At 35.6% G+C, this 26,449-nt stretch overlaps 1 protein-coding gene across 3 annotated transcripts in view; it reads left to right on the top strand.

Annotated features, from left to right (window-relative positions):
• The window catches only part of KIF18A (kinesin family member 18A), a 92,984-nt gene that overhangs the window by 50,469 nt on the left and 16,066 nt on the right, over positions 1-26,449 (top strand). For all 3 annotated transcript variants that reach the window (XM_023646200.2, XM_023646198.2, XM_023646199.2), the window contains exon 13: positions 6,112-6,347. In XM_023646200.2, the coding sequence (XP_023501968.1) occupies positions 6,112-6,347 (236 nt within the window). The remainder of the gene's footprint in view (positions 1-6,111; positions 6,348-26,449) is intronic.

Raw genomic sequence — 26,449 nt, 5'->3', positions numbered from 1 at the left:
ATCTGTTACTTTTCTATACACTAATAATGAACTATCAGAAAGAAAACTTAAGAATATAGTCTCGTCATTCTTCACAGAAATAGAACAAAGAATCCTAAAATTCATATGGCGCAACAAGAGACCCTGAATAGCTAAAACAATCCTGAGGAAAAAGAACCAAGCTGGAGGCATTGCAATCCCTGATTTCAAAATATGCTACAAAGCCATAGGAATCAAAAGAGCATGGTACTGGTACAAAAACAGACACACAGACCAATGGAACAGAATTGAAAGCCCAAATGTAAACCCACACATCTATGGACAGCTAATCTTCAACAAAGGAGCCAAGAACATACAATGGAGAAAGGAAAGCTTCTTCAATAAATGATGTTGGGAAAACTGGACAGCCACATGCAAAAGAAGGACAATTATCTTTTACCATATACAACAATTAACTCAAAATGGATCAAAGACTTCAAAGTAAGACCTGAAACCTTAAAACTCCTAGACGAAAATATAGACAGTACACTCTTTGACATCGATCTTAGAAGGATCTTTTTGAATACCATGTCTACTTGGACAAGGGAAAGAAAAAAAAATAAACACATGGGACTTCATCAGGCTAGAGAGCTTCTGCAAGGCAAAGGACACCAGGAACAAAATGAAAAGACAGCCCACCAACTGGGAGAAAATATTTGCAAATCATATATATCCCACAAGGGGTTAATGTCAAAAATATAGAAAGAACTCACACTGAACAACAAAAGACAAACAACCCAGTGAAAAAATGGGCATAGGATATGAACAGACATTTTTCCAAAGACGGCCATAGATTCCGTTTTTCCATAGATGGCCAATGGGCACATGAAAAGATGTTCGATATCACTAATCATCAGGGAATTGCAAATCAAAACTACACTAAGATATCACCTTACACCCATTAGAATGGCTATAACCACCAGGACAAAAAATAACAAATGTTGGAGAGGATGTGGAGAAAAGGGAACCTTCATCCACTGCTCGTGGAAATGCAAACTGGAGCAGCCACTATGGAAAACAGTATGGAGATTTCTCAAAAACTTAAAAATAGAAATACTGTACAACCCACCTAGTCCACTACTGGGTATTTATCCAAAGAACTTGAAATCAACAATTCAGAGAGGTTTATGCACCCCTGTGTTCACTGCAGCATTATTCACAATAGCCAAGAAGTGGAAGCAACCCAGGTAACCATCGACTGAGGAGTGGATAAAGAAGATGTGGTATATATATTCAATAGAATACCGCTCAGCCGTAAAAAAAGACAAAATCCTCCCATTTGCAACAACATGGATGGACCTTGAGGGTATTGTGTTAATCGAAATAAGCCAGACAGAGAAAGACCAATACCCTATGATTTCACTCATATGTGGAAGATAAACTAACACATGGACAAAGAGAACAGTTTAGTGGTTACCAAAGGGGAAGGGGATTGGGGGGGTAGGCAAAAGGCGTAAAGGAGCACATTTATGTGGTGACTGACAAGAATGCACAATGAAATTTCACAATTATTATGACCTCAGTGAAAATAAAGACTACAATCTCATTTACAATTGCATCAAAAAGAATAAAATACCTAAGAATAAATTTAATCAAGGAGACAGAAAAACTTGTATACTGAGAACTGTAAGACATTAATGAAAGAAATTGCAGAAAATATAAGTAAATGGAAAGATATTCCATCCTTCTGGCTTGGAAGAATTATTACTGTTAAAATGTTCATCCCATCCAAAGCAATCAATAAGCAATATCCAATGTGATATTACTAAACTCAGAATGAGATGAGATATGCTCCACCAGCTCTCCAAGTGCAAGCTGGCTCCAGCACATCACTGCCAGAGCCCAGATCAATAGACTTCACATAACTGATGATCAAGAAATATCAATTAAGAGCATTCAACATAATCCCTGTCAAAATTCCAATGGCATTTTTCACCAAACTATAACGAAAAATCCTAAAATTTGTATGGAACCACAAAAGACCCCAAATAGCCAAAGCAATCTTGAGGAGGGACAAAGCTGGAGGTGTCATGCTTCCTGATTTCACACTGTATTACAAAGCTGTAGTAATCAAAACTATGGTATTGGTGTAAAAACAGACACAGATCAATGTAACAGAATAGAGAGCCTAGAAAAATGTTCACGCATATATGGTCAATTAATTTATGACAAAGGAACCAAGAATATACAATGGGGAAAGGACAGTCTCTTCAATAAATGGTGTTGGGAAAACTGGGCAGCCACATATATAAGAGTGAAAGTAGACTACTATCTTAGACCATACACAAAAATCAACTCAAAATGGATTAAAAACCTAATATAAGGCCTGAAACCATAAAACCCCTAGAAGAAAACATAGGCATTAAGCTCTTTGCCGTTGGACTTGGCATTGATATTTTGGATTTGACACCAAAAGCAAAGGCAGCAAAAGCGAAAATAAGTGAGAATACATCCAACTAAAAGGCTTCACAGCAAAAGAACCATCAATAAAATGAAAAGACAGCCTTTCAAATGGGAGAAAATATTTGCAAATCATATATCTGATAAGGAGTTAATACCCAAAATATATAAAGAACTCATACAATAGCAAGAAAACAATCCAATTAAAAAATGGGCAGAAGATCTAAATAGATGTTTTCCCAAAGAAGACATGCAGATGACCATTAGCTACATGAAAAGGTGCTTAATATACTAATCATCAGGGAAGTGCAAATCGGAACTCCGAGCTATTGCCTTACACCTGTTAGAATGACTATTATCAAAATGACAAGAAATAACAAGTGTTAGTGAAGATATGGAGAAAGGGGAATTCTTGTGCTCTCTTGGTGTGAATGTAAATTGGTACAGCCACAGTGAAAACAGTATGGAGGTTCCTCAAAAAGTTTAAAGTAGTAAGGCCAGCCTGGTCATGTAGTGGTTAAGTTCATAAGCTCCACTTCATTGGCCCAGGGTTTGCGGGTTCTGATCCCGGGCATGGACCTCCACACTGCTCATCAAGCCATGCTGAGGCAGCATCCTACATACAGTACAGAAGAAGATTGGCACAGATGTTATCTGAGCAACAATATTCCTCAAGCAAAAAGGAAGATTAGCAACAGGTGTTAGTTCAGGACCAGTCTTTCTCACACACAAAAAAAAATTGAAAGTGGAACTACCATATGATCCAACAATTCCACTTCTTGAGTTTTTATCTGAATAAAATGAAAAAACTAATTCACAGAGATATATGCACTCCTGTGTTTATTGCAGCATTATTTACAGTAGCCAAGATAGGGAAACAACCTAAGTGTCCATCGATGGATGAATGGATAAAGAAAATGTGGTTTGTATATATATACACACACACACATATACATACGTACATATATACAATGGAATATTATTTAGCCATAGAAAAGAATGAAATCTTGCTATTTGTGACGCCATTGATGGACCTTGAGGGTATTATACTAAACAAAATAAGTCAGAAAGAGAAAGACAAGTACCATAATGACCTCACTTAGATGTGAAATCTTAAAAAAGAACGAAAAAACTCATAGATACAGCGAGCAGATTGGTGGTTGCCAGAGGCAGAGGAGGGGAGGTGGGTGAGGTGGGTGAACGGAATTAAAAGGCACAAGCCTCCAGTTCAGTCAGTCATGGGCATGTGCTGTACAACATGGCAACCAGAGTTAGTAATACTGTATTGTGCGGGGGGTTTTTTTCTTTTTTTTTTTTTTTTTTTTAAGATTGGCACCTGGGCTAACGACTGTCGCCAATCTTTTTTTTTCTGCTTTATCTCCCCAAACCCCCTCTGTACACAGGTGTATATCTTAGTTGCAGGTCCTTCTAGTTGTGGGATGTGGGACGCCGCCTCAACGTGGCCTGATGAGCGGTGCCATGTCCGCACCCAGGATCCGAACCCTGGGCTGCCGCAGCCGAGCAGGCGAACTTAACCACTCGGGCACGGAACCAGCCCCTGTATTGTGTGTTTTGAAGTTGCTAAGAGAGTAGATTTTAAAAGTTCTCATCACAGGAAAAATAAATTCTGTAACTGTGGTGATGGATGTTAACTAGACTTATTGTGGTGATCGTTTCACAATATATACAAATATCAAATCAAAAACGTAAAAATGAATGTGTGAGTAAATACCTACATACAAACTTACATATGTACATAAATAGCATATGTTGCGGGTCCCTAATACCACTTCCAGGTTTGGCAGTTTACTGGAATGACTCATGGGACTCGTCCAATAGTTGTACTCATAGTTATGATTTATTACAACAAAAGCATGCGAGACAAAATCAGCAAAAGGAAAAGGCAAATGGGGCAAAATCCAAAGGAAAGCAGATACAAGCATTCATGTGTCCTCTTCCAGTGGACCCACACAGGATATGCTTAAGACCTCCTGCAAAAGTTGTAGCAGCACACGTGAAATGTTGTCTACTTTGGAATCTCATTAGGCAGACACTTAGTGCCCTGGGTTTTTGTTGGGAGCTCATCCCATAGCCACCCTCTGCCTGGCACTTACAAAATTCCCAACTTTCCAGAAAGAAAGTAGTTATTTCATATCAACCGCATTGTTTGATCAAACAGTTTAAGCACAGTGGAGCCCTCTTATCAGTTCTGAAAGTGATGAGAACCCTCTCAAAATCTTTAAGTTTCAAGATGCCAGCCAGGGGCCAGCCTTGCAAGCAAGCCTTTGTACGAATAGCAGCCTCCAGCCCACTATGTTGACTCTTCTCTGCACAGCACCTGATAGTATAGGTGCACAACGAATCATTGTTTTTATTGACTTTCTGATTAATGACTTTTCCTTATGTGATTTACAAACCAAAGATATTATTGTTACTAAATACCATGGATTTGAAATGAAAAGTTGATAGACTCTGTCAAACAATGAGGCTCATTTTAGGTATATAATGTTTGAAATATGACAAAAGAACAAAACTCAGCTTTACAAGTTAGTTCTTCATAAGCTAAAGCAGTGGCTTTCAAAGCCATTCAAAGAAGTTCCAAGGAGACATCTAACGTATAACATTTTAACGTATAATGACTTTTCCCTCATTACCTGCTTGGCTCACCAGAAAGAAAAATGCCTCAGACCATTTATTTTTACTGCTATCTAAATATTTAAGACTTCTAGGTCATAAAGCAGTTATTTCCTTGTGTTTTAAAATTAATGCCTATTCTTTTCCCACTGCCCTATCCATACTTCAGATGATTCTATTCTCGTGGATGTTATGAGTCAGCTGGAACAGCAGGACTGAATCATTTCAAGATCATTCATGTCGTTTGCCATCTTCCTTGATGTAAAAGTTAGGAACCATTGATTGAGAGTATAAACTGTGTAGCTGTGGCCTTTCTTCAGTGGACACTTACATGGGGGTCTAATACATAAAAAAGATAACCTTCAGTACTGCTCTCATTGATAGCTATAGGGAAGATACTGAATCAGAGCTGAGAATCCAGTGCCCCATCAATTCCCCATACCCACGATCTTTGCCCACAACCTTTCCGCTTGGAACCTCTCTGAATGACTTAGAAAGCCGTTGCTTTATAAAGCTCATGAAAAGCTAACTTGGAAAGTTGAGTTTTGTTCTTTTGTTGTTATATTTCAAATATTATATATCTAAAATGAATCTCATTGTTTGACAGAGTATATTAATTTTTCATTTCAATCCCACGGTATTTAGTAACAATAACAACAATATCTTTGGTTTGTAAATCACATTGTGCTTTGCAAAAAGCTTTTATATGTATTTAGCTCATTTAGTCCTCAAAACAATCTCCTGTTATAATTAGTGGCTGTCCAGTTGTACCCCACATTGTAGAGGAGAAACTGTTTGTGCCTTATCCAAGGTCGTAGAGAAGTAAGTGACTAGCTAAGACTACAGCCTGGTGCTTGTAATTCCCATCCAAGATTCTTTCCCCTCTGTGCTTAATGTGTTAAGAATATGTCGAGGTATTTGACTGAAATATTCTACAGGAGAATATATACAGAGAATCATTTTAATGATCTGCTAATACTTTGGATGTTACATAGAGCTATAATAATGTGTTTAAAATTTGATATTTATCTCTCTTCTTGTCACCTTCTGTGTATATAGATTATTGAATGCTTTACTTCCAGTCCTAAGAAAACAATATTGTGCTTTAAAAGAAGCTGGCCTGTCCAACACTGCTTTTGAGTCTGACTTCACAGAAATTGAACATTTGGTAGAAAGGAAAAAAGTGGTGGTTTGGGCTGACCAAACTGCTGAGCATACAAAGCAAAATGATCTACCAGGGATTTCTGTTCTCATGGCCTTTCCGCAGCTTGGGCCAGTTCAGCCTGCTCCTTACTGTAAGTACAGCTTTTATTTTATTAAGTAAATTATTGTATGATTTCTAAAGAGTAGCCTCGTTTATATATCAGTCTACAGAACAGTTTTTTAATAGGTTTGGCTATTTTGTGAGAATTAATGGGGAAATTAGCTTCAGAATCATTTCAGTTAACTAGTGTCTTTCAAAGGTCTAACACCAAATATGCTTGATGTTCTGAATAACTCTACCAGTTATTTCATTCATTTTTTGTTGGAATAATTTCACCTCCCTCCTTCTTTAAAATTTAACCTCTGTTGAGGACTAAAGATTACAATTAAGAATATTATATTGTATAATGCATAATCTGTTCTTAAGATCAACTAAGAGCATAGAATTTACTCTTATACTGTTGGCAAATCACTTGATATCTCTCCTCATAAAATTGTGCATGGGACATTTGAACATGCAAAACTAATGTTTAAAAAGGCAATATAGACGTACATACAGAAGTAGAATGCTCCCTTTGACTTTCCCTAGAACCTCAATCTTGTATCCTATCTCAGAGGTAAATGCAGTTAACCATTTGGTTATCTTTACATTTCAGTGTGTGTGTGTAATATTTGTATTACTCTAACTCTTTAGCTTTTTGTTAGGTTTCACGTGAATGCTAGCACATTATATGTATTGACCTACAATTTTCTTTTGTTTGTTTATTTAGTTTATTATTAACATTTTTAGAGTACACACATGAAGAATCTACCTTATTTTTTTTAACAGTTATGAGAATCCAGAGAATAGATGTACCGTAATTTACTTAACCGTTGTCCTGTTGATGAACAGTGCATCAGAGTGTGACTGTATATTCACATCTGTGCGTGTGTTCCAGATTCCTAGAAACTGATCGGCTGGGTCAGAATACAAATAATTTTTTAAAATGTAATCTGTCAAACTCTCCAAAATTTTTCCTATACCAAATGTGTATTAGTATACGTCTCATCTTTACCTTAACTCAAATAATAACAATACTAAACTAGTATATATTCTTTTTTAAATTTTCACCTCTCATCTCAGATTACCAGTGATGTTTTTCATCTTCTCTGAGGTATCCTTTGCTCATTAGAGTTGGTAGAGTTTGTTTGTTCTTTTTGTTTTGGGTTTTTTTTTTGTTTGGACTGCTTTAGTTTCGCTTCTGGTGACAGCTGCCCTCCTGCTCCGCTCCCTCACCTCCAAGCATTTCTGTCTTTTTGGAAGTCTGGATCTTCCCAAGGCTCTGCTCTACTTTTCTTTGTTTCTAGTGCTGATGCTAGGAGGTCTCCACTTAGTTTAGAGAGTGCTGACTTACAGTACGGCGCCACAGTTGCTCTCTTGAGCAGTCACTCTGGTAGTTATTGTGGATAATCACCTCGTAGTCTAGTCCCTATTCCTTTCGTCTTGGTTTGCAGATTGGGGAAAAGCAGTTCTCATAGACATAATAGCAAGGGTCTTGATTTTTCTCTTCTAGTTTTTCCATTGATCTGATCCACTTGCTTTCCAACTTCCAAAAATTACCCAGTTTTTGCTGTTGGCGATTATTGCATTTTTCTATCACTGGATGTTATGTCAGTAAATTTTAAGAGGGAGATGAGACAAATCTCTGTAGACTTGTATTTGATTTTATTTATTAGTATGATCCCTTCATGTCAGAACTATCACTCAAATATTTGCTTTGTTTTTTTTTTTCTCTTGGATGTTTGTTTTTTGTTTCATTATGGATTTCGTTTTCTATTTCATTTTATCTGCTCTTTATTGTTATTTTTATTATTTCCTTCTGCTTTCACTAGATTTATGTTGCTGATTTTGTTTCTAACTGATAAAGATAAATGTTTGTTCATTAATTTTCACCAGATTTTTCTAACTTATGTCCATAGATTTCCCTCTAAACGCAGCTTTAGCTTCATCCCACAAGTTTTGATACGTAGTATTTTTCATTATTTTTTAATTCAAAATATTTTCTGATTTCTATTGTAATTTCTTCTTTGACTCACGTGGGCATTTCTTTTTGTTGAAGAAGAAGATTAACATTGAGCTAACATCCACTGCCAATCCTCCTCTTTTTGCCGAGGAAGACTGGCCCTGAGCTAACATCCGTACCCATCTTCCTCTACTTTATATGTGGGACGCCTGCCACAGCATAGCTTGATAAGCGGTGCCTAGGTCCGCGCCCAGGATCCAAACTGGCAAACCCCAGGCGGCTGAAGCAGAGAGCATGAACTTAACCACTATGCTACTGGGCTGGCCCCATGTAATGTATCTTAATATCAAAAAGCTATGGCAAATTCCAGTCTATGTTTTGGTTATTGATTTCTAACTTAACTGAATTATGTTTAGAGAAAAAGTGCCCAGTATATAGTTAGCCTGTATAAATGTTTTAAGTATGCTTTTAAGGAATGTATATTTTGCAGTCATTGATTGCAATATTCTATGTAAGTCAGGTCAAATTGGTTATGTTCTTCAAATCTTATTCTTACTGACTTATTTTTTAATTCAAGTTCTATCATATACTGAGGAGACCTATTAAAAATTTCCCCTATTACTATGGATTTTTCCATTTTGTATCAGTTTTTTGTTGCTGCCCTAACAAATTAACATGAACATATCAACTTAAAATAACACTGACTTATTGTCTCAGAGTTCTGTGGGTCAGAAGTCCAGCAGGCTCAACTGGTTGCTCTGTTAGACTTTCACATGGCCAAAATCAAAGTGTCAGCCAGCTGAGTCTTATCCAGAGGCTCTGAGGGAGAATGTGCTTCTAGGCTCATTCTAGTTGTTAGCAGAATTCAGTTCTATGAGCTGTCGGGCTAAGGTCCCTGTTTTCTTGTTGGCTGTTGGCCAGGGTCTCAGCTTCTACAGGTCACCCGTATTCCCAGGCATGTGGCCCTCTTCATCACTTCATCTTCCAGCCAACAAAGGTAGATCAAATTATTCTCATGCTTCACATCTCTCTGACCTTCCCTTTTGCCTCCTCTCAGCTGTGTAAAGTTAGAGAAAGTCTTCTGCTTTTAAGGGCTCATATGATTAGATTGGACCCACTGGATGATCTCTGTCTTTAATTCTGTAACCTCAGTTATATCTGCAAAAGCCCTTTGCTATGTAATGTAATATGTTCCCAGGCTCCAGAGGCTAGGATGTGGACATTTGAGGGGGAGAGGGTGTTCTGTCTACTGCTCATTTCTTCTTTTAGTTCTGTCAATTTTTGCTTTTTATATATTGAGATTATATTATTACATCCATATATTTCAGAATTGTTACATCTTCTTTTTATTATAAAATGCCCTTCTTGTAATTTTTCTTAACTTTAAATTTACTTTGTTTAATTTTTTGTCAGGGGGGTGGAGGACGAAGATTGGCCCTGACCTAATATCTGTTGCCACTCTCCCTGTTTTGGCCTGGGGAAGATTGTCCTTGAGCCAACATTTGCCTGTCTTCCTCTATGTTGTATGTGATGCCTCCACAGCGTGGCTTGATGAGCGGGGTGTAGGTCCGCACTCAGGATCCGAACCCTCGAACCTGAGGCCACCAAAGCAGAGTGAATGCACTTAACCATTATACCACCAGGCCAGCCCCTACTTTGTTTAAAATTAATATAGCTACCCCACTTTTCTTTTGCCTGGTGTTTTCATGGTTTATCTTTTTTCCAATTCTTTCACTTTAAACCTTTCTATAATCTTATATTTATTTCAGACATGTCTGTTATAAATAGCACATAATTGGGTTTTGTTTCTTTGTTCTGGTTTGTTGGTCTTTATCTTTTAATTAAACTGTTCATTCTTTTTGGTAGTTGATGAATTTAATTGTTATTTGGGTTTAAATCTACCATCTTATGATTTGCTTTCTAAGTGTATTAATTATTCTAAATTTCTTTCCTTCTGAAGTTTCCTTTGAAATGATGGAATAATATTTAATATTCCATTTTTTCACCTCTGGGAGTTTGGAAGCTATATACTCTTTATATTCTTTTAGTAATTACCCTTGAAGTAACATTATGTATCCTTGCTTTATCAATGTCTGTCACATGACTATTTCTTACCTCCACCTTCTTCTCAGTGCTAGAAATTTAAAATTCTTTAACTCCATTAACTCCTCTCCTGACATATATACCATTGTTACTGTGTATTTTATTTTTCTATATATATTAAAGCCATATTATTTTTCTTGTCTGTACAGTCAATATTCACATTTACTTTTTTGTTGTTCTACATTTTTTAAGCATCTCTGCTTCTCCATCCAAGATCATTTTTCTTTCATCTAAACAACGTTTTGCATCTCCTCTACAGTGGGTATGCTGATGACGCATTTTCTTATCTTTTATATGTATAAAGATATATTTATTTTACTTTCTTTCCTAAAGACTATTTTGCTGGGTATAGAATTCCAGTTTGGTGTACTTTTCTTTAGCACTTTAAAGATAAAACTTTGTCATCTCCTGGCTTTTGTTGCTGCTGTTGAAACCAGCTTCCATTCTAAGTGTTGCTCCCTTATAATCTGACTTCTCTACCTTCCTAAAATACTTCACCTTTGGGTTTTAGTAGTTTTGCTATATTGTGTTGATGTGATTTTATTTCTACTTCTCTTATTTGGGCTTATAGAACTTACTTTATTTGTGTCTGCATTATCTTTCATTAGCTTCGTAAAATTCAAATTATATCTTCAAATATTACTTCTGCCACTTTTGCTCTCTCCTCTACTTCTGAGACTCCAATTATATTGCATGGTACGTTCTCACTGTCTTGTCAATGCCTTTTACTTTCTCCTGATTTTCATTGTTTTTTCCTCTCCCTAGAAATTTCTTTTCCATATTCTGTTTTTCTCTTTTCTGCTCTGTCAAATGTTTCTTAAATCCATCAAGCTCTTAATTTCAGTTCTAGAATTTCCATTTGATTCTTTTTTATAGTTTTCATTTCTTTGCAAAAGTTCTCACTGAACAGGATGGATGTACTTGTTTTCAAGTCTGTGTCTGAGAATTACCAAGTCTTAGAACCCTCCTGTTACCTCCTTTTGCTCTTCTTTCACGTGGTCTCAGTTCCTTGAATGCATGCTAATTTTTGTTCATCAGACATATATTTGTGAAATCGTTCATAGAAATACTTGGAGGCTTCTGATAATAATGTCTTCCTTCAGAGAGGATTTATATTTGCTTCTTCCAGGTTCCTGGTGGCATTAGCAATGCAAGATCACTTCAGCCCAATTTTAGAGATCTTGAAACTGAACTGCAGCTTCTTCCAAGGCCTGCAGACCACTGATTTACCCTCTAGAGCATAGCTGTGCAGGGTCCCAACTCAAAGTGAAGTGGGTTTTCAAAGAACTCCCTTTACTGCGCCCTAAATTCCGGTTCCAGCACCCAGTCCTGTAAAGCTCTCCACAATGTTGCTAAGCTTTTCTGCCACCTCCTCCAGTGTCAGCAAACAACCTCAAGGGGAAAATAGCTGTGAATGCAGAGGTTACCTTCCTGAACCTCCACTTCCTCCTGATACTTGCCTGTAATTCTTCACAATCTCGTTAGCTCTCTTGTGCCTTCAAGCACATGTTTTTTATATTTTGTTTAGATTTTTTAGTTGCCCTCAGTAGAGAAGTTGGTCTGAATTACCTAGGTCTCTATTATTTAAGTGCCTTATATATTTTTACATTAAGATGACAAAGAAGTTGGAGATATACATATATCTATATATCTCATCTTATTCTGTTAATAAAGCATTATCGTCATTAGAACTGACCTAGTTGAGATCTTTGGAAAGAAAACTTGAGTTTTTTTCAGATTCTCTCATACCTTTTGGGCCTCTGTTCTTTCTTTATAATGTATTCAAGATGTTGGAGAGGAAATAGGGTTTTAACACCAAGATTGAGAAATACTGACCATCTGCTATATGATGGTCATTATTCCTTATTTAAAAATCCGTATTTCACTTACAATGTAATTGCACAGGCTATACTTGTCAACAGTAAAACAAAACATTTATTTGGCTCTTAATTCCTTTTCATAACATTTTCAAAAGGAAAGACTATTGAAGTCATGTTACATTTTATAACTCTGTATTTTCTTTTGAAAACATATCAGAAAGTGGGTTTTGTTTTTATGTTTTGTTCTTAGTTTATTTTAACATTTTGTTCACGTGATTTCATAGATTAACTGTTTGCTTAACGCCTTGTCCATTCTGTGTATTATGTATGCTGTATTCATTATGAATAGAAAGTCAAAGATGAGTAACAGGCAAGGGGAATAAAGGGAGTCCACTTATAAATATTTATTTTTCTGAGTCTTAGAATATTGAAGTAGTCCATTAAAAAAGTGTAAATAGTAAAATCTATGTTTGCATTTCTAAAGACACAAAGCAATACCAAGATAGCATATATTGCTTAAAATTATACGATAAATGGTAGTCTTACTAAATTTTAGAAGTAAAATTGAAGAGATTTAACTTAAGCAAAAACATGAGTAACTTGTGTCCCATTCGTCTTAAGCTTACACATATGTCACTGACTTTTCCCTGTACTCTCATAAGCAGGTAATGTCAAGTGGTTTGTTGTTAAATTCCAAAAATACTAAATGCTGTGGGATTTGAATTTTTTTTCCTGGTGCTTTAGGAACCTTTAAAGAGTATATACTACATCAGTTGCATTCTTTGTATTTAAAATGCACACATACTATGCTTTTAAAAGTCTGGCAAGATTAACCATAATTAATTTGTAGTTTATCGTTAGGCATTTAGGTTGTTTAGTAAGTTATCGTTATTATAAATAATATTGCAGTAAGCAAATATGCATATTTATCCTGTCTGATAATCATGTCTGATTATCCCTATGATAAATTCCTAGAAATGCAATTTCTGGCTCAAGAAATACACACTTTTTTTTAAGTTTATAATATATCCTGCCAAGTGCCCCTCTGTCATGTGATTATACCAGTTTAACTCCCACCAGCAGTGGAAGAAAATGCTTTCCTTTCTCCTTTGAGCCTCACAAGCTTTTGGTGTTAAAATAGTTTCAATTTTTAATTTTTAGAAAATCATTTTCAAACATGTAGAAATACAAAGAATACTATAATGAGCCCCATGTGCCCATCACCTAACTTTACGAATTATCTCATGGCAAGTCTTGAAAACCCCATCTGCTTTCCTCTACCCCGTCTACATCTATACTGGATTATTTTGAAAGAAATCTAAGCCTTATTTTCTTCCACTTACATCTTAATGTTTCTAAGACAAAATGCAATGCCCTCTTCGTACCTAATATCATCAAACATAAAATCAGTGTTCAGATTTCCCCCATTGTCTCATAAATGATTTCTTTTTATAGTTTTTCATATTAGTAACCAAACAAGAACCATACTTTGTCATTGGTTGATGCATCTATTAAATCTTTCTAAATCTGGGGTTCTCTCTCCCTCTTTTCTGTTTGCTAATTACTTATTGATTCTTTACCAGTTAAGTAATCATAAATATTATCTTCTTTACATTTTTCCTTTGTTCACTAATATAGTTGAATGGCTTTTTTCTTTCATCTATGTAAGGCTCTGTTTTCTTGTCTGTGGATGACCTAGCCATCATTTGAACATTTTTCTGGCATAGTCATCTTTTGTAAAAATTGTTGCTTATTTACAAGAGCTTAAGATACAGATATTTATTCGTTCATTCAACAGTATTTATTGAACTTCTACTGTGCGCTAGGCTCTTACCTGATACTAAGGATGCATCAAAGTACAAAGCAAACTTTCTCACCCTTGTGGAGCTTACATTCTAGCGCTGGGAGAAAGACAATAAATATGTTAAGTAAATTAAAAAGTCTTAGAAGGTGGTACATGCTAAGGGAAAAGAAAGAAAGGGAGTTCAGGAGTGGGATGGAGGAGAGGTTGCTACTTTATAAATAGCATGGTCAACATAGCCCTCACCCATCAAACTTGAAGGAGTTCACAGGGTTAGCCATGTGGATATCTGGGAGAAGAGTCATTTTCAGCTTGAGAGAACAAGCAGTGCAAAAATCTCTTAACACCAGGTGTTTGTTTGCCCTACTGAAGGAATTTGGTGCAAAGAAAAAGAGAAGGAAAGTAGACAATGATGAGATCATAGAGATAATGGGAGGAAGGCAGATCACATAGAACCTTGTGGGTCATTGTAAGGACTTAGATTTTTACTCTGAACAAGACAGGGAACCATGGCATGATCTGAGTGGAGAAGTAACATATCTCAGTAATGTTTTAAACTGGTGCCCCTGGCTGCTGTGTTGAGAATAGATTGTATAGTGTGGCAAGGGTTGAAACAGTTAGGAGACTACTGCAATAACCCAAGTAAAAGATGTTGGTGGCTCAGACCAGGTTGGTAGCAGTGGAGTTAGTGAGAAGTGGTCAGATTCTAATATATTTTGAAGGTAGAGACAGCAGGATTTCCTGACAAATTGGATTTGGGATGTGAGAGAAAGAAAGGTCAAGGATGACTAAGATTTATGAACTTAGCGACTGAAAGAATCAAGTCACCTTAAAAGAGCTGGGGAAGACTTCAGGTGGAGCAGGTTTATAGGGTAGAGCTAGGGAAGATTAGCAGATCACTTTGGGGTGTTTTAAATTTGTCTAAGATACATCCAAGTGGAGACATCATGTAAGCAGTTGGATATAAGAATCTGGAGTTTAGGAGAGAAGTCTAAACTGAAATATAAATTTGAGAGTTGTTAACATTTAGATGATATTTAAAGCCATAGGACTAGATGAGATCATTAAGGGATATTAACTCTTTCCTGTAAGATACGTGTTGCAAATACATTCAAGTTTATCATTTACTCATAACTTTGTTTGAAATGTCCTTTTTAATACTGAAATTTTAAAACATATCATAAAATAGCTTTATTTTTTCTCTTTCTCTCTGCCTCTGGAATCATTCCTCAAAAGGCTTTTTCATCCATAAGGTTTTAAAGTGTCACTTCCTTTTTGTCCTAATTTATTTTGATGTAAGATAACAGGTAAGAATCTAACTTATTTTTTTCCAAAGAGCTTGTTATTCTTGTATAATATATTGACAATCCATCCTTATGATACCTTTGTTTTACGTACAGTAAGTAGTCACACATAATTCTGTTTATTGGATTTCTATCCTATTTTTTTTGCCTATTTGTCTCTCCTGGAGCTAGAAGCTATTATTTTAATGACTGATATTTTTATAGTGCTTTTCAATATATAGCAGTGCTAGTCCCTCTTAGTCTTTGTTTTTAAAATATTTTTGGCTGTTTCTGACTAAAAAATGGATGTTAGAATAATTTTTTCCAATTCCAAGGAAATAAAATCTTTTTAAAAATTTATAAATTAATTTTATCTTCACATTTTCTGCCATCAAGTCTTCTTACTCTAGAGTAGTTTGTCCCTCCATATTCATATCTTCTTGTCTGTTCTTCAGCAAAGTTTTAGAATTTTGTTCGTGTGCCTTGTACATTTGTTATTAAAGATATCCTTAATATTTTATATTTTGGTTATATGGACTATTTTTATTCTTATATTAATAAGTATATTATTTCTTATTCAAGAATAAACCAACTTTTTAAATTTTGTTAATTTTAATACTTTACCAATGTCAGTACTTGGTTTTGGGATAGATGTTTATTGGACTTGAAATCTTTGCCTCCAAACTGCGTGTCTATTGACTTGGAGTAAAACATGTACCTATTTTGGGTCTGGAAAACAGAAAGTGCACTCACTGAGTGCCATGCAGGGTGGGGGTGCTGGCAGCAAGGTTTATTTATGGAACTGATAAAATTTCTGACATTAAATGAAAAGTCAAGATTTCCTCGTTATCCATCTGGAAACTCACATTTAGTAATATTTCTGTCTCTAACCTTTCCTTTTCTTAAATTTTGCACCCATGTCAGTGGTTTTATCTTACAGATTGTACAATAAAAGATACCAGTAGAACCAGTGTCTTAGAGTACAGATATTCTGATTGAATCTAGAGTTCCAGTGTAAGTTTAGGTTTCCCCTTACTTAAATACATGGAAATTTCATCTAAAAAATAGGAAATCTCTATGTTAGTTCCTCATATAACAAATATGAAGCAACAAAAATGTTTATAAACTAAATCTTCCATGTGTTTTCCCATTTGGCAACAAAATTTAATCATTGTCAGTAGACAATGGAAGTCATGCTTGTAGATTTCATTTGGCCCTTAGTCTCCTTTTACACAAGACAGTGTCCACTTGTTATCTGTAACTATAAATATTATAAATTATAAGGTTCTTTGCACTGTCTTTTTTTATTTTTTTTCCCATCTTAAATAAGCATGAATACTAGGAAAATGAGACTGAGAGGAAAACATGGTATCTGCTGCTCTTTGTAATAATTGTAAATAGCTGATATTATCTGTATAGGCATTAATACTAGAATAACCAAAATAGTTTTTTATGAATGCATTATAAAATATTTATTCATTTGGTTAATTCAGTAGTACCTTAAGGTTACATATCTTTTAAATGGTTAAAATTCATTCACCTGTATCATTTGCAACTGTGAATTCCATGAGTCACAAGGCTGTTAAAAAGAATCTAGATTTATGATTAGTACAGTAATTGTATCAATCATTTGTAGCCTAGAAGTGTTTATTGAAATGCATATATTAATATTTGATTTTACTTTAGAACTTTGCCAACTAATGTTAATTTAGCATAGTTTCCCAAAATACCTCCTCACGTACATATTAACATGAGCGCTAGCAAAAGAAAAATCCTTGCCAACATTTTCTACCAAACCTCAATTAGATCTAATCCCATTCATCAATGTCTCCCTGTCATGAACCCTACTTTGCAGCCGGTGACTCATGTTTGCTAAATACTGCATTCTGCTTTTTACGCTAACGTACAGCTCTGTAAATCTTTTAACGTTTGCAGTCTTAAGCTTTTGATGAATTAGTTCCTCTGAGTAAAATCATTCAGGACACATAATATGGCACATCAAAATATGACCCCAGAAGGCCTGCCCATTTTTTAAGAGAGGGATTTTTAACTCATTAGTGATAAATTATCTAGTCTCTTTACTTAAAGGAGAACCAGCTGTGGAATATTTCAAGGAGCTAAAAAATTAATATTGACCCCCTCCTACCTAAGAAACCACATGAAATTGCCAGTTAGTACTTGTTTTAGAGATTTATTTAAAACAGAGAGAGAGAATAGAATGATGTTTTTCTTAGTTCAGTTTATTTTAAAACATTTTGAGAAATTTGATGTAAGAAATGAGTAATTCTAGTGCTATCTAAACTTGTTTCCATTTCTCTTGTCTCTCCCCTCTGCGATCTACCTTTCACACTAAAATGATCTTCCTGACAAAGCACAGACCTCCTGCTGAGGAGAGCCTCAAGAGCTTTCCCAGTCTAGTGTCCAGCTGCAGAGGCCCTTGGTGTCCAGTCTTCCCTTAAACGTGCTTTCTCTTTCTTGCCTCTGCAGTTTCCAAGCTTTTCCCTCAATCTTGAATGTTGCTTCCTCTTGCTCCGTTCCACCTCCTAGCCCATTAAAGTTCTTATTCTCGTTGGGAGTCCAGTTCAGATACCGCCTTCTTTATGAAGCCTTCCTTTAATGCGTCCTCTCCTCTTTGCCTGCACATGCTGTTTTGTGTTTCTGTTGGGTTTTTTATTCCACTGTTATAGCAATTACCTTACCTTTCCTCCTCCTCCAAACTGTAACTTCATTCACAGTTGGAGCTTTTTCAATAATTCATTTTTAAGTTTATTGCTCCTTTCACTGATGTTTTAACCTTGTTATTATCTTAGCAATAAATGTTCATTTATTTTAATTAGAAAAAGTCAAGCCAAAAGAAATAAGATATTTTCCATTGGCTTCTGTTAATATTTTGTTTTAGTAGCGTAACTGGACATTTTTTCTGAACATGCATATGTAGTTTGGATTTTGTAAACAGAAAAGTTGAGGTCTGTTTTATACATACAGTTAGATAACCAGCTTGTTTTCACTGAACCTCTAGTTACATGTACAGTTTCCTATCAAATAGGAATTTGTTGTCTTTAATAACTGTGTATCGTATTTACCTAACTCCCTGCTGCTGAACATTTTGTTTGTTTTCGCTTTATTGCTGTTGTAGGCAACACTCCACCAAACTTCTGTGTGTGTGGATACATTTTGCAACTTGTCTAATTTCCTTAGCCCCTAAAAGGTAGAATAACTACATCAAAGGGGATGTACATTTTTAAAGTGTTTGATATATATTCCCAAGTTATTCTCCAGAACTATTATAACTGTACAGTCTACCACTTTAATGGGTAATGAATGAAGATGAATTTTTTGTGTGTGTTTTTGTCCAATTGTAGTTCATTCTGAATTAATTACCTGTTTATTTCATTTGCCTCATTTTTCTATCTTTCATTTTTCTTATTTTGTAAGAGTTCTTTCTTGATAGATGACCGATCACACATACGCATGTGCATAGACATACATATATACACATACAAGAGCTTTAAACCCTTTGCCATATGTGGTACATTTTTTTCTTTTATTCATGTGGTTTGTAATTTTTATGTAACTCCATTTTTAATTATAAATGTGTCCGTATTTCATTCGCGCTTCTGTGCTCTTTCTAGTGGTAGGAGTCAGGAGATAGCCTCTCAGTTTGGGAGGGATGAGATGCTGTATTGCCTTCTATTCATATTTTTGAGTCTGTGAAGAAAATTTTATATTTTTAAGTCTTCATCGTAATTATATATGTTATTACTTTGTGTTACTTGGTTTCTTTACCTGTCTTTCCCCTGCTAAATCAACAAGAGACTTCAAGTTCTGCCAACAACAAATATGATTGATATTATGACTTCGAGCATGTCACTTTCTTGCTATGAGCAACAGATTATAAAATAAGAAAATTTAAATGAACATTAAGATCATCTAGTACTAAATCCTGGTTCTGTGTATGATATGATCCCCACTCTGACTTTCCTGATGGTCTGTAATTAATCAGGAATTAGAACCACCATTTTAAAATGGGAATTCAGTAAAAAAATATAGATTGCTAAACTGCATGATTTCTATGACATAGGAATGTCATAGTTAAGGTAGATAAGCATCTATATTACTTGGGCCGTTCATTTCTGCTACTAGGAAACATTTATATGTAAGTTCTAAGTTCCCTTTCCCCTGTAATAGGCACTTGGTTTAAAATTATTTGGATGTGACTTGTCATTAATAATTCATTGATTTAAAGGGATTTCTTAATAATTAAAAGAATCGTTTAAAAGTAAAAATATAACGACATTTCTTAAAACTATCTTTAGGAAAAAGAGATATAAAACAACTGTTTTTTTCTATTTTCTATTGAAATCTATGCTGGATAACTTATAATAAACTTCTAATATTTACTTAATATTTCTAAACAGTGTACTTATACTGCTGTTTCTTGATTCATCTGTGTTTAGGTGTTACCAACCTCTCATTCTGGGAGATGAAGATTTAGCTCGTTTACACCACCACTTTATTTCACCTTCCCTGACCTGCTAATGTGCCAGGATATTCTGTAATATATAATCATCTTAAATTGTATAATATCCTTGTATATTAGCAGAAATATGTAAGAAGTAGCATATGTTATATATATTAAAATATATATACAAATATTCATGTATGTAACATTTAACCCAAGGGCCTGCTTAAGGAAAATTTTTATAATAAATAAAAAATAAATATTATAAAAAGTCTTTTAAAAGTAAGAATATACTGACATTTCTTAAAACTACATTTAGAAACATAGTCATGAAACAACTCTCTTTTTTCCTGCTTTCTGCTGGAAACATTTCAAAGTCCTCAGCCAAATCTGTGGGATAGGCTTCTTGGAGAAATGAAATATTTGAAAGATAGAAATAATGAAGTAGACTAGATTGTGCTCACGGGTGGACTTAAATAGCTTAAAGAACGATGCAGCCAATAAGTACATTTTTAGATGTTTCTCTTGAGGTATAGGCAGTCAACTTCTCAAATGTCTTTTTCCTATACTTCTTCATGAGACTGTCCTATATTTCATTAACAAAGTCAAAATATCCTATTGATTGCCTATATTACCCTGCCATTAGTTGACTATGTTCTTTAAAATCGCAGAAGTTTGGGGAAGAGATGGCAGTGGCAGATTAACATCTAAACTTTGGTTAAGTAGTTAGTGAAGTAAATAATCCTCAAATATTTATTCATAATTTCTTTTAACCACTTAGCAAATGTAATTCAATGCAGCAAGCAAATGAATTCTTATTTCTTTGTTTTTCAATGTTTTTGTTTTTATTTTAAGCTGTGGCTTATATTAATAACATTTTATTCTATACAATACTACACAAACTGCACAAATGTTAATATACTTATGTTGTAATCCAGGTATCATTGTGTTAGAATCTGGACTATTATTGATAAAAGCTGTATTTTTTTTCTTCATCTGATTCACACTTTAGTGCTTGCATTTAGAGTTAATTTTAAAAGTGGTTTTAATACTTAAAAGTTTTTTGAGAGGATTCTAAAACTTGGCAGTCTCAACAAAATAGTATTTTTTTTATTTTTCTTTTTTAAAGATTGGCACCTAGGCTAACAACTGTTGCCAATCTTCCTTTTTTGTTTTTTAAGGATTGGCACCTGGGCTAACAACTGGTGCCAACTTTTTTTTTTTCTGCTTTGTTTCCCAAATTCACCCCTCCCCTCCCCTCCCCTCCCCTCCCCTCCCCTCCCCTCCCCCCCCCTCCGCCTCCCCCAGGTACATAGTTGTATATCTTAGTTGCAGGTCCTTCTAGTTGTGGGATGTGTGATGCCGCCTCAATGTGGCCTGACAAGCGATGCCATGTCCGCGCCCAGGATCCGAACCCTGGGCCACCGAGGCAGAGCACGCGAACTTAACCACTCGGCCACGGAGCCGGCCCCCTCAACAAAATGTTTTTGTCTGACTTCCGTTTTCAGTCACTCTATGGACTTAGAGTAAACAAACTTTTTGAAACGGGAATCTCTAGCCATAATGCAAGAACAGATGAATAGAACAGTAACCACTTTATCCTGAAATGTGCATTTTCAGTTGTATATAAGATGCTTTAAAGCATCATATAAATATTTTAAGATGTTTCCTAAACTATTAATGGATAAGTATTACAAAGACTAGGATTAGATTTATTAGACAAAACCTATTGTAGGGTTTAAAAGAGATGCTCTATTGTATCCTTCAGTAGCTCTGTCTTTGATTATTTTTCAACTCCTGGTTTGAATTGTAACACATAATCATTTTGAAATGTTATATTATTTAATCGGATAACCTCCGCTGCCTACCCTCTTCCCTAAACTAGGAGTTTATCAGTGAGTCTCTTGCATTGTTTATGCATTTTTCCTAAATTGTTTTAAGAAAAGCTTCATGACGCTAAAAACAGTATTCAGGTGCATTGTATTGTGACTTCATTAGTATGTGACTTCAACTATGTGAAGTATTGGTAAGTCTAAAGAGATCTTCTTGTATTTCAGGATAATTGTATGAGACCTTTTAAGTAAAGCAATACCAAAGTTACTTTTCGATGAACAGCTTCTCTCCAGGTAGTTCTCAAACTGTTCTTTAGAATTATATATAGTCTGGTTAATTTGAAAATAGTAATAGAAATTCTCCTGATCCTTAAAGTGGCATCCTCTCTGTTTAATCATCTGAATATTTCTCAACAAACCTGTAAAGAAATTAAAATATATCTTGTCTTCATATGGAATCTAAATGCGAAGGCAAAGATAGGTATAGGAAATATAGATAGCTAAAGCTGGAGATTTTTGGGACACTTAAAATATCTGAAAGCAAAACCGATTAAACCCATGTCCTTTTACAAAATGTGTCTTTTATTTCTTAGAGTTTTTGCTACCCTAAACTTTATTTTTATTTCTATTATTCTCTATAAGCTTTTCAGCATATCAAAATTACACATGCTCATGTTCAGATTTCACAAGTGGTTTGCCTGTTCCCTGAAGAAATGAAATTTTCCTTCATTCCTGGGACTCGTGACTTTAAATCTGTTCTGCCCATTTCTTGCCACATAGAATGATTTGTTTCTGATCATTGATTGATTCACATTTTTATTAGCCCTCTTTAAATTCCACTAGGTAGGTAGTTGTCCTGTCTTCCTTTTCATTATATGCTAGGAAAAGCATGAGTAGGGGAGGGAGGTGGTAAGCCAATGGAGAATGGGGCTAAACAACGAAAAGATCTCTCCCACCTTCCCTAGGCCTGGAATATTCATTTTGCTCTCCTATTTGATTTCCCATTCCTATTTGATTGCCCATTCCATTTCATCGTATTTGCTTGCATGTTTCTGTTAGACTTTTGACTATGAATCTTCATAGCCTTGGCTAGATTGACCCCACTTATTCACAGAGTCCACAGATTTTGAGTAAAGTTGTCTCAGGAGAAGCAAGAGATATCTTTCGGTCTGCTTTTTTCCTTTATAGCCCCAAAGTTTGATTAATTTCTTTTCATTAAAAACCCCTGCATTTGTGTGCGTGTGTCTGTCTGTCTCTCCTTCTCCCCCTTCCCTCCTACTTTTTTTCCCCATCTCCACCTCCTTTTTAAATTCGGTTTATATTTTTATAAAAGTGGTACCTGGGGGCCGGCCCCGTGTCCAAGTGGTTAAGTTCGTGTGCTCCGTTTCAGCGGCCCAGGGTTCGGATCCTGGGCGCGGACATGGCACTACTCATTAGGCCATGTTGAGGCAGCGTCCCACATGCCCCAACTAGAAGGACCCACAGCTAAAATATACAACCATTTGCTGGGGGGATTTGGGGAGACAAACAGGAAAAAAAAAAGAAGAAGATTGTCAACAGTTGTTAGCTCAGGTGCCAATCTTTAAAACAAACAAAAGAAAAAAGTGGTACCTGTACATAGTTTAGAAAGCTAACACATACTATACTATTTGAGGAAATATTTCTTGCCCTATTACTGCCCATTCTCAGTTCTTATTCCCCTTTTAGCTGTCTCTTCTGATTTTTCCTCTTAATTTCTAAATTTCAAGTTTATACTGCTAATTCTTGTTTGTGTACATTTCCAGTTTTAGATATCATCTCATTTTGGAAGGTAAAGATTTAACTCCTTTACAGTATATATGCATTTCCTCCCCTACTCCATCTTGCCAAAACAGGTTTTTACCTTTTTTCAAATAAATCTCAAGTGTTTTCAAGAAAATATTGTTCCCTGTTGAGCCAAGAAGTGTGTAAATTCTTTCTTGTGCAGCTTTGCAGTTTCTGTATGTAGTATTTGCCTTTTTTCCCATTCTTGTTCTTGTTGTTCTCCCTTATCTTACAGAAATACATCCTCCAACAGATTCCGGAGAATGAGTGCATAGGAAGTGAAATTTTTTTGAGACAATGCATGTATGGCAATATCTTTATTTTCTAATAGTTTGACTAGTTATGAAATTCTAGGTTGGAAATAATTTTTCTAAGAAACTTGAAGGCATTGCTCCATTGATTTCTAGATTCCACTATCGCTGTAGACTATCATGCCATTTTTATCCTCCATATTTGTGTATGACTTTGTCTCCCAGGAAGATTTTGGGATCTTCCCCTTATCCTTGATATTCTGAAATGTTGCCGTGATGTGCCTTGGTGTTGATCTTTTTTAAGTCATTATATTAAACAATCTGTGGGCCTTTCTCTCTGAGACCTTTTCGTATATGTATTTATGCACATAGGCTTCCATAGACACACATGCATGCATACATACATCTACTTCCACACATACTTTTCTTCCCTTCTTTCTGTCCTGTCATTGGAACACTTACTAATCTGATGTTGGATCTCCTGGATTGATTCTCTAATTCCATTATCTTGTCTTCTGGCGTTTACCTCTTTTGATTTGTTTGTTCTTTCTAAGAGATGTCCTCAACTCTTTATCTTACATCCTTTATTTTGATTTTTTTTTCCTCTCATATTTTAAATTTCTAAGAACTATATCTCATAATCCAGGGTATCTTTCCATAGCACTTTATTTTTGTTCCATGAATGTAGTAATTTCTCATCGCTCTGAAGATATTAATTATGGTTATTCTAACATACTGTTCTGCTTCCACGTTGTCTATTTCCTCTCACTTTTTTTCCTGCATGTAGTTGTAGTGTCTTGATTATCATGTTCAAAGACATATCCTCAAATACCTGGTGACCCTAGTTGTTGTGTTCTGTATATATAGTTAGGTCTTTCAGCTAATGAGCTTTGCTTTATGATGATCTCCAGAAAAACAGTTTTGAAGAACCTGAAAATGTCAGAACCCAGATCTTTTTTATTGTTATGGTTTATCTACAAAGAACACTTTGAGGGGCTTGCCGGTGTCATAATGGTTAAGTTCACGTGCTCCACTTCAGCAGCCTGGGTTCACAGGTTCAGGTCCCAGGCATGGACCTACACACTGTTTATCAAGCCACACTGTGGCAATATCCCACATCCAAAATCGAGAAAGATTGGCACAGATGTTAGCTCAGCAACAATCTTCATTAAGCAAAAAGTGGAAGATTGGCAACAGATGTTCACTCGAGGCCAATCTTCCTCACCAAAATGAAATCAAAAAAGAAAAAGAGCTCTTTGATTTCCCATTTAGGGGGTACATAAGCCTGGCTACAGGTATTTTAGAGAAGTAGGAGGAAAATTTGCTTACTTTCGTTATTGAGAAATTATTTAATCCCCCTAGTGTCAGCTGTGCATGTTGGCTGCAAGTCTATCCAGAGGGCAAAATCTCATGTCCTTTAACAGGGTGACAAAGGACCAGTCACCTGGCAGTATAGGTGATGGCGTATCAAGATTCCAGGAGGCTCAACTTCCTTATACAGACTTTGAACCAATTCTCTTATTTTTAGCCCTACCTGTGCCTTCAGAGACAACCTCATGCCTCCAATTCAAGACTTTCTGAGACTTCAAAGAACTGGGTTTTTTATTGGCTTCCTCCCTCCCACCTTGGATATTGCTCCTTTCTAAAAGAAAATTTTGTTATTTATAATTTTATAGAAATAGTATATATATTTGTTATTAAAAAAAAACAAATGTTTAAAGAAGCAAATAAATTCACTCAGAATTTTTCCAGCCATAACCTATGCTAATATTTTAATAGATTATGCCATATTTCCTTCTGCTCTGTTTTCTGTGACTTTTACCCCCATTTTTTGCTTGCAGGTCTATACGTGTATGCTTTGATTTGATTTTGGTGGATTTTTGTTTGGTTTTTCAAAATTGGGATAATGCTGTATAGAAAATTTGTGTACTACTTCATTTAATGAACATTGTCCCGTACATCAGATAATCTGTAAAACATGACTTTAAGTAGCAGTGGAATTGTGAATGTCCCATGGTTTGTTAGCCTTTATGCTAAGTAGTTTAAGTCTCCCTGTGGAAGAGACTCGGCATAGTGTCGTGGTGAAGAACATGGCACTTGGATTATCAGAAGACCTGAGGTTATGTGCCTGCTCTGTCCTTCCTTTATAGTATCCTTTTACTGGTCTAGTGAGCTTCTTTTATGCTTATTATAAGTATGCTTTTCCCATTCTTTTTCATGGATCTAACAGTCCAAGGAGTATAGAAAGGAACGGGAGCCACAGGTCATCTCAGCTAGAAACTTTGCCTCTTTGCCCAAAAGCTTCTCATCCATGTGTGGTGTGGCCACCAATGCTGGGAACAAGGCCCACAGGGTTGGGCACTTTTGTTTTCTCCTAGTTTTATTATGTGATCATTTTAAAGGGAATCTAGAAAGAGACCTAGATGCCTCTACTAAGTTGACATCTTGGTTAAAATTGGTTGTCTTTTGCAAAGTTAACCTTCATATCCCTTCTTGTACTGTGTATGTTTCTAAAACGAGAATGTAAGGCAAAGCCAACCAAGTGCTGGTTCTTCTACTGAGAAATTCTTCAGTTATTCTTTAAGTGCCTTTCTATCTTCCTCCCCTATCAAAAAGAAAGGGTTCTAATATCACGTATGTCCTATATTATTTCATCAAAACGCGTTCGTTACAGAACCACATTTTGCATTTTCAAGCTTCACTTGGATTAAAACGTGTTGGCTCCTTTTTAAGGAATTGAATACAATAATTAACAAGCTATTGAAAGTGGAGCAGTCAGTCCTTATATCTGAAATCATAGAATGTCTGTGTCTGGCACTGAAGATAAATCTGTTTC

The sequence above is a fragment of the Equus caballus genome, chromosome 7, assembly GCF_041296265.1.
Source record: "Equus caballus isolate H_3958 breed thoroughbred chromosome 7, TB-T2T, whole genome shotgun sequence".
NCBI classification, from domain to species: Eukaryota; Metazoa; Chordata; class Mammalia; order Perissodactyla; family Equidae; genus Equus; species Equus caballus.
Note: the sequence above shows the minus strand (reverse complement) of the source record. Positions and strands in the feature narration are given on the sequence as shown.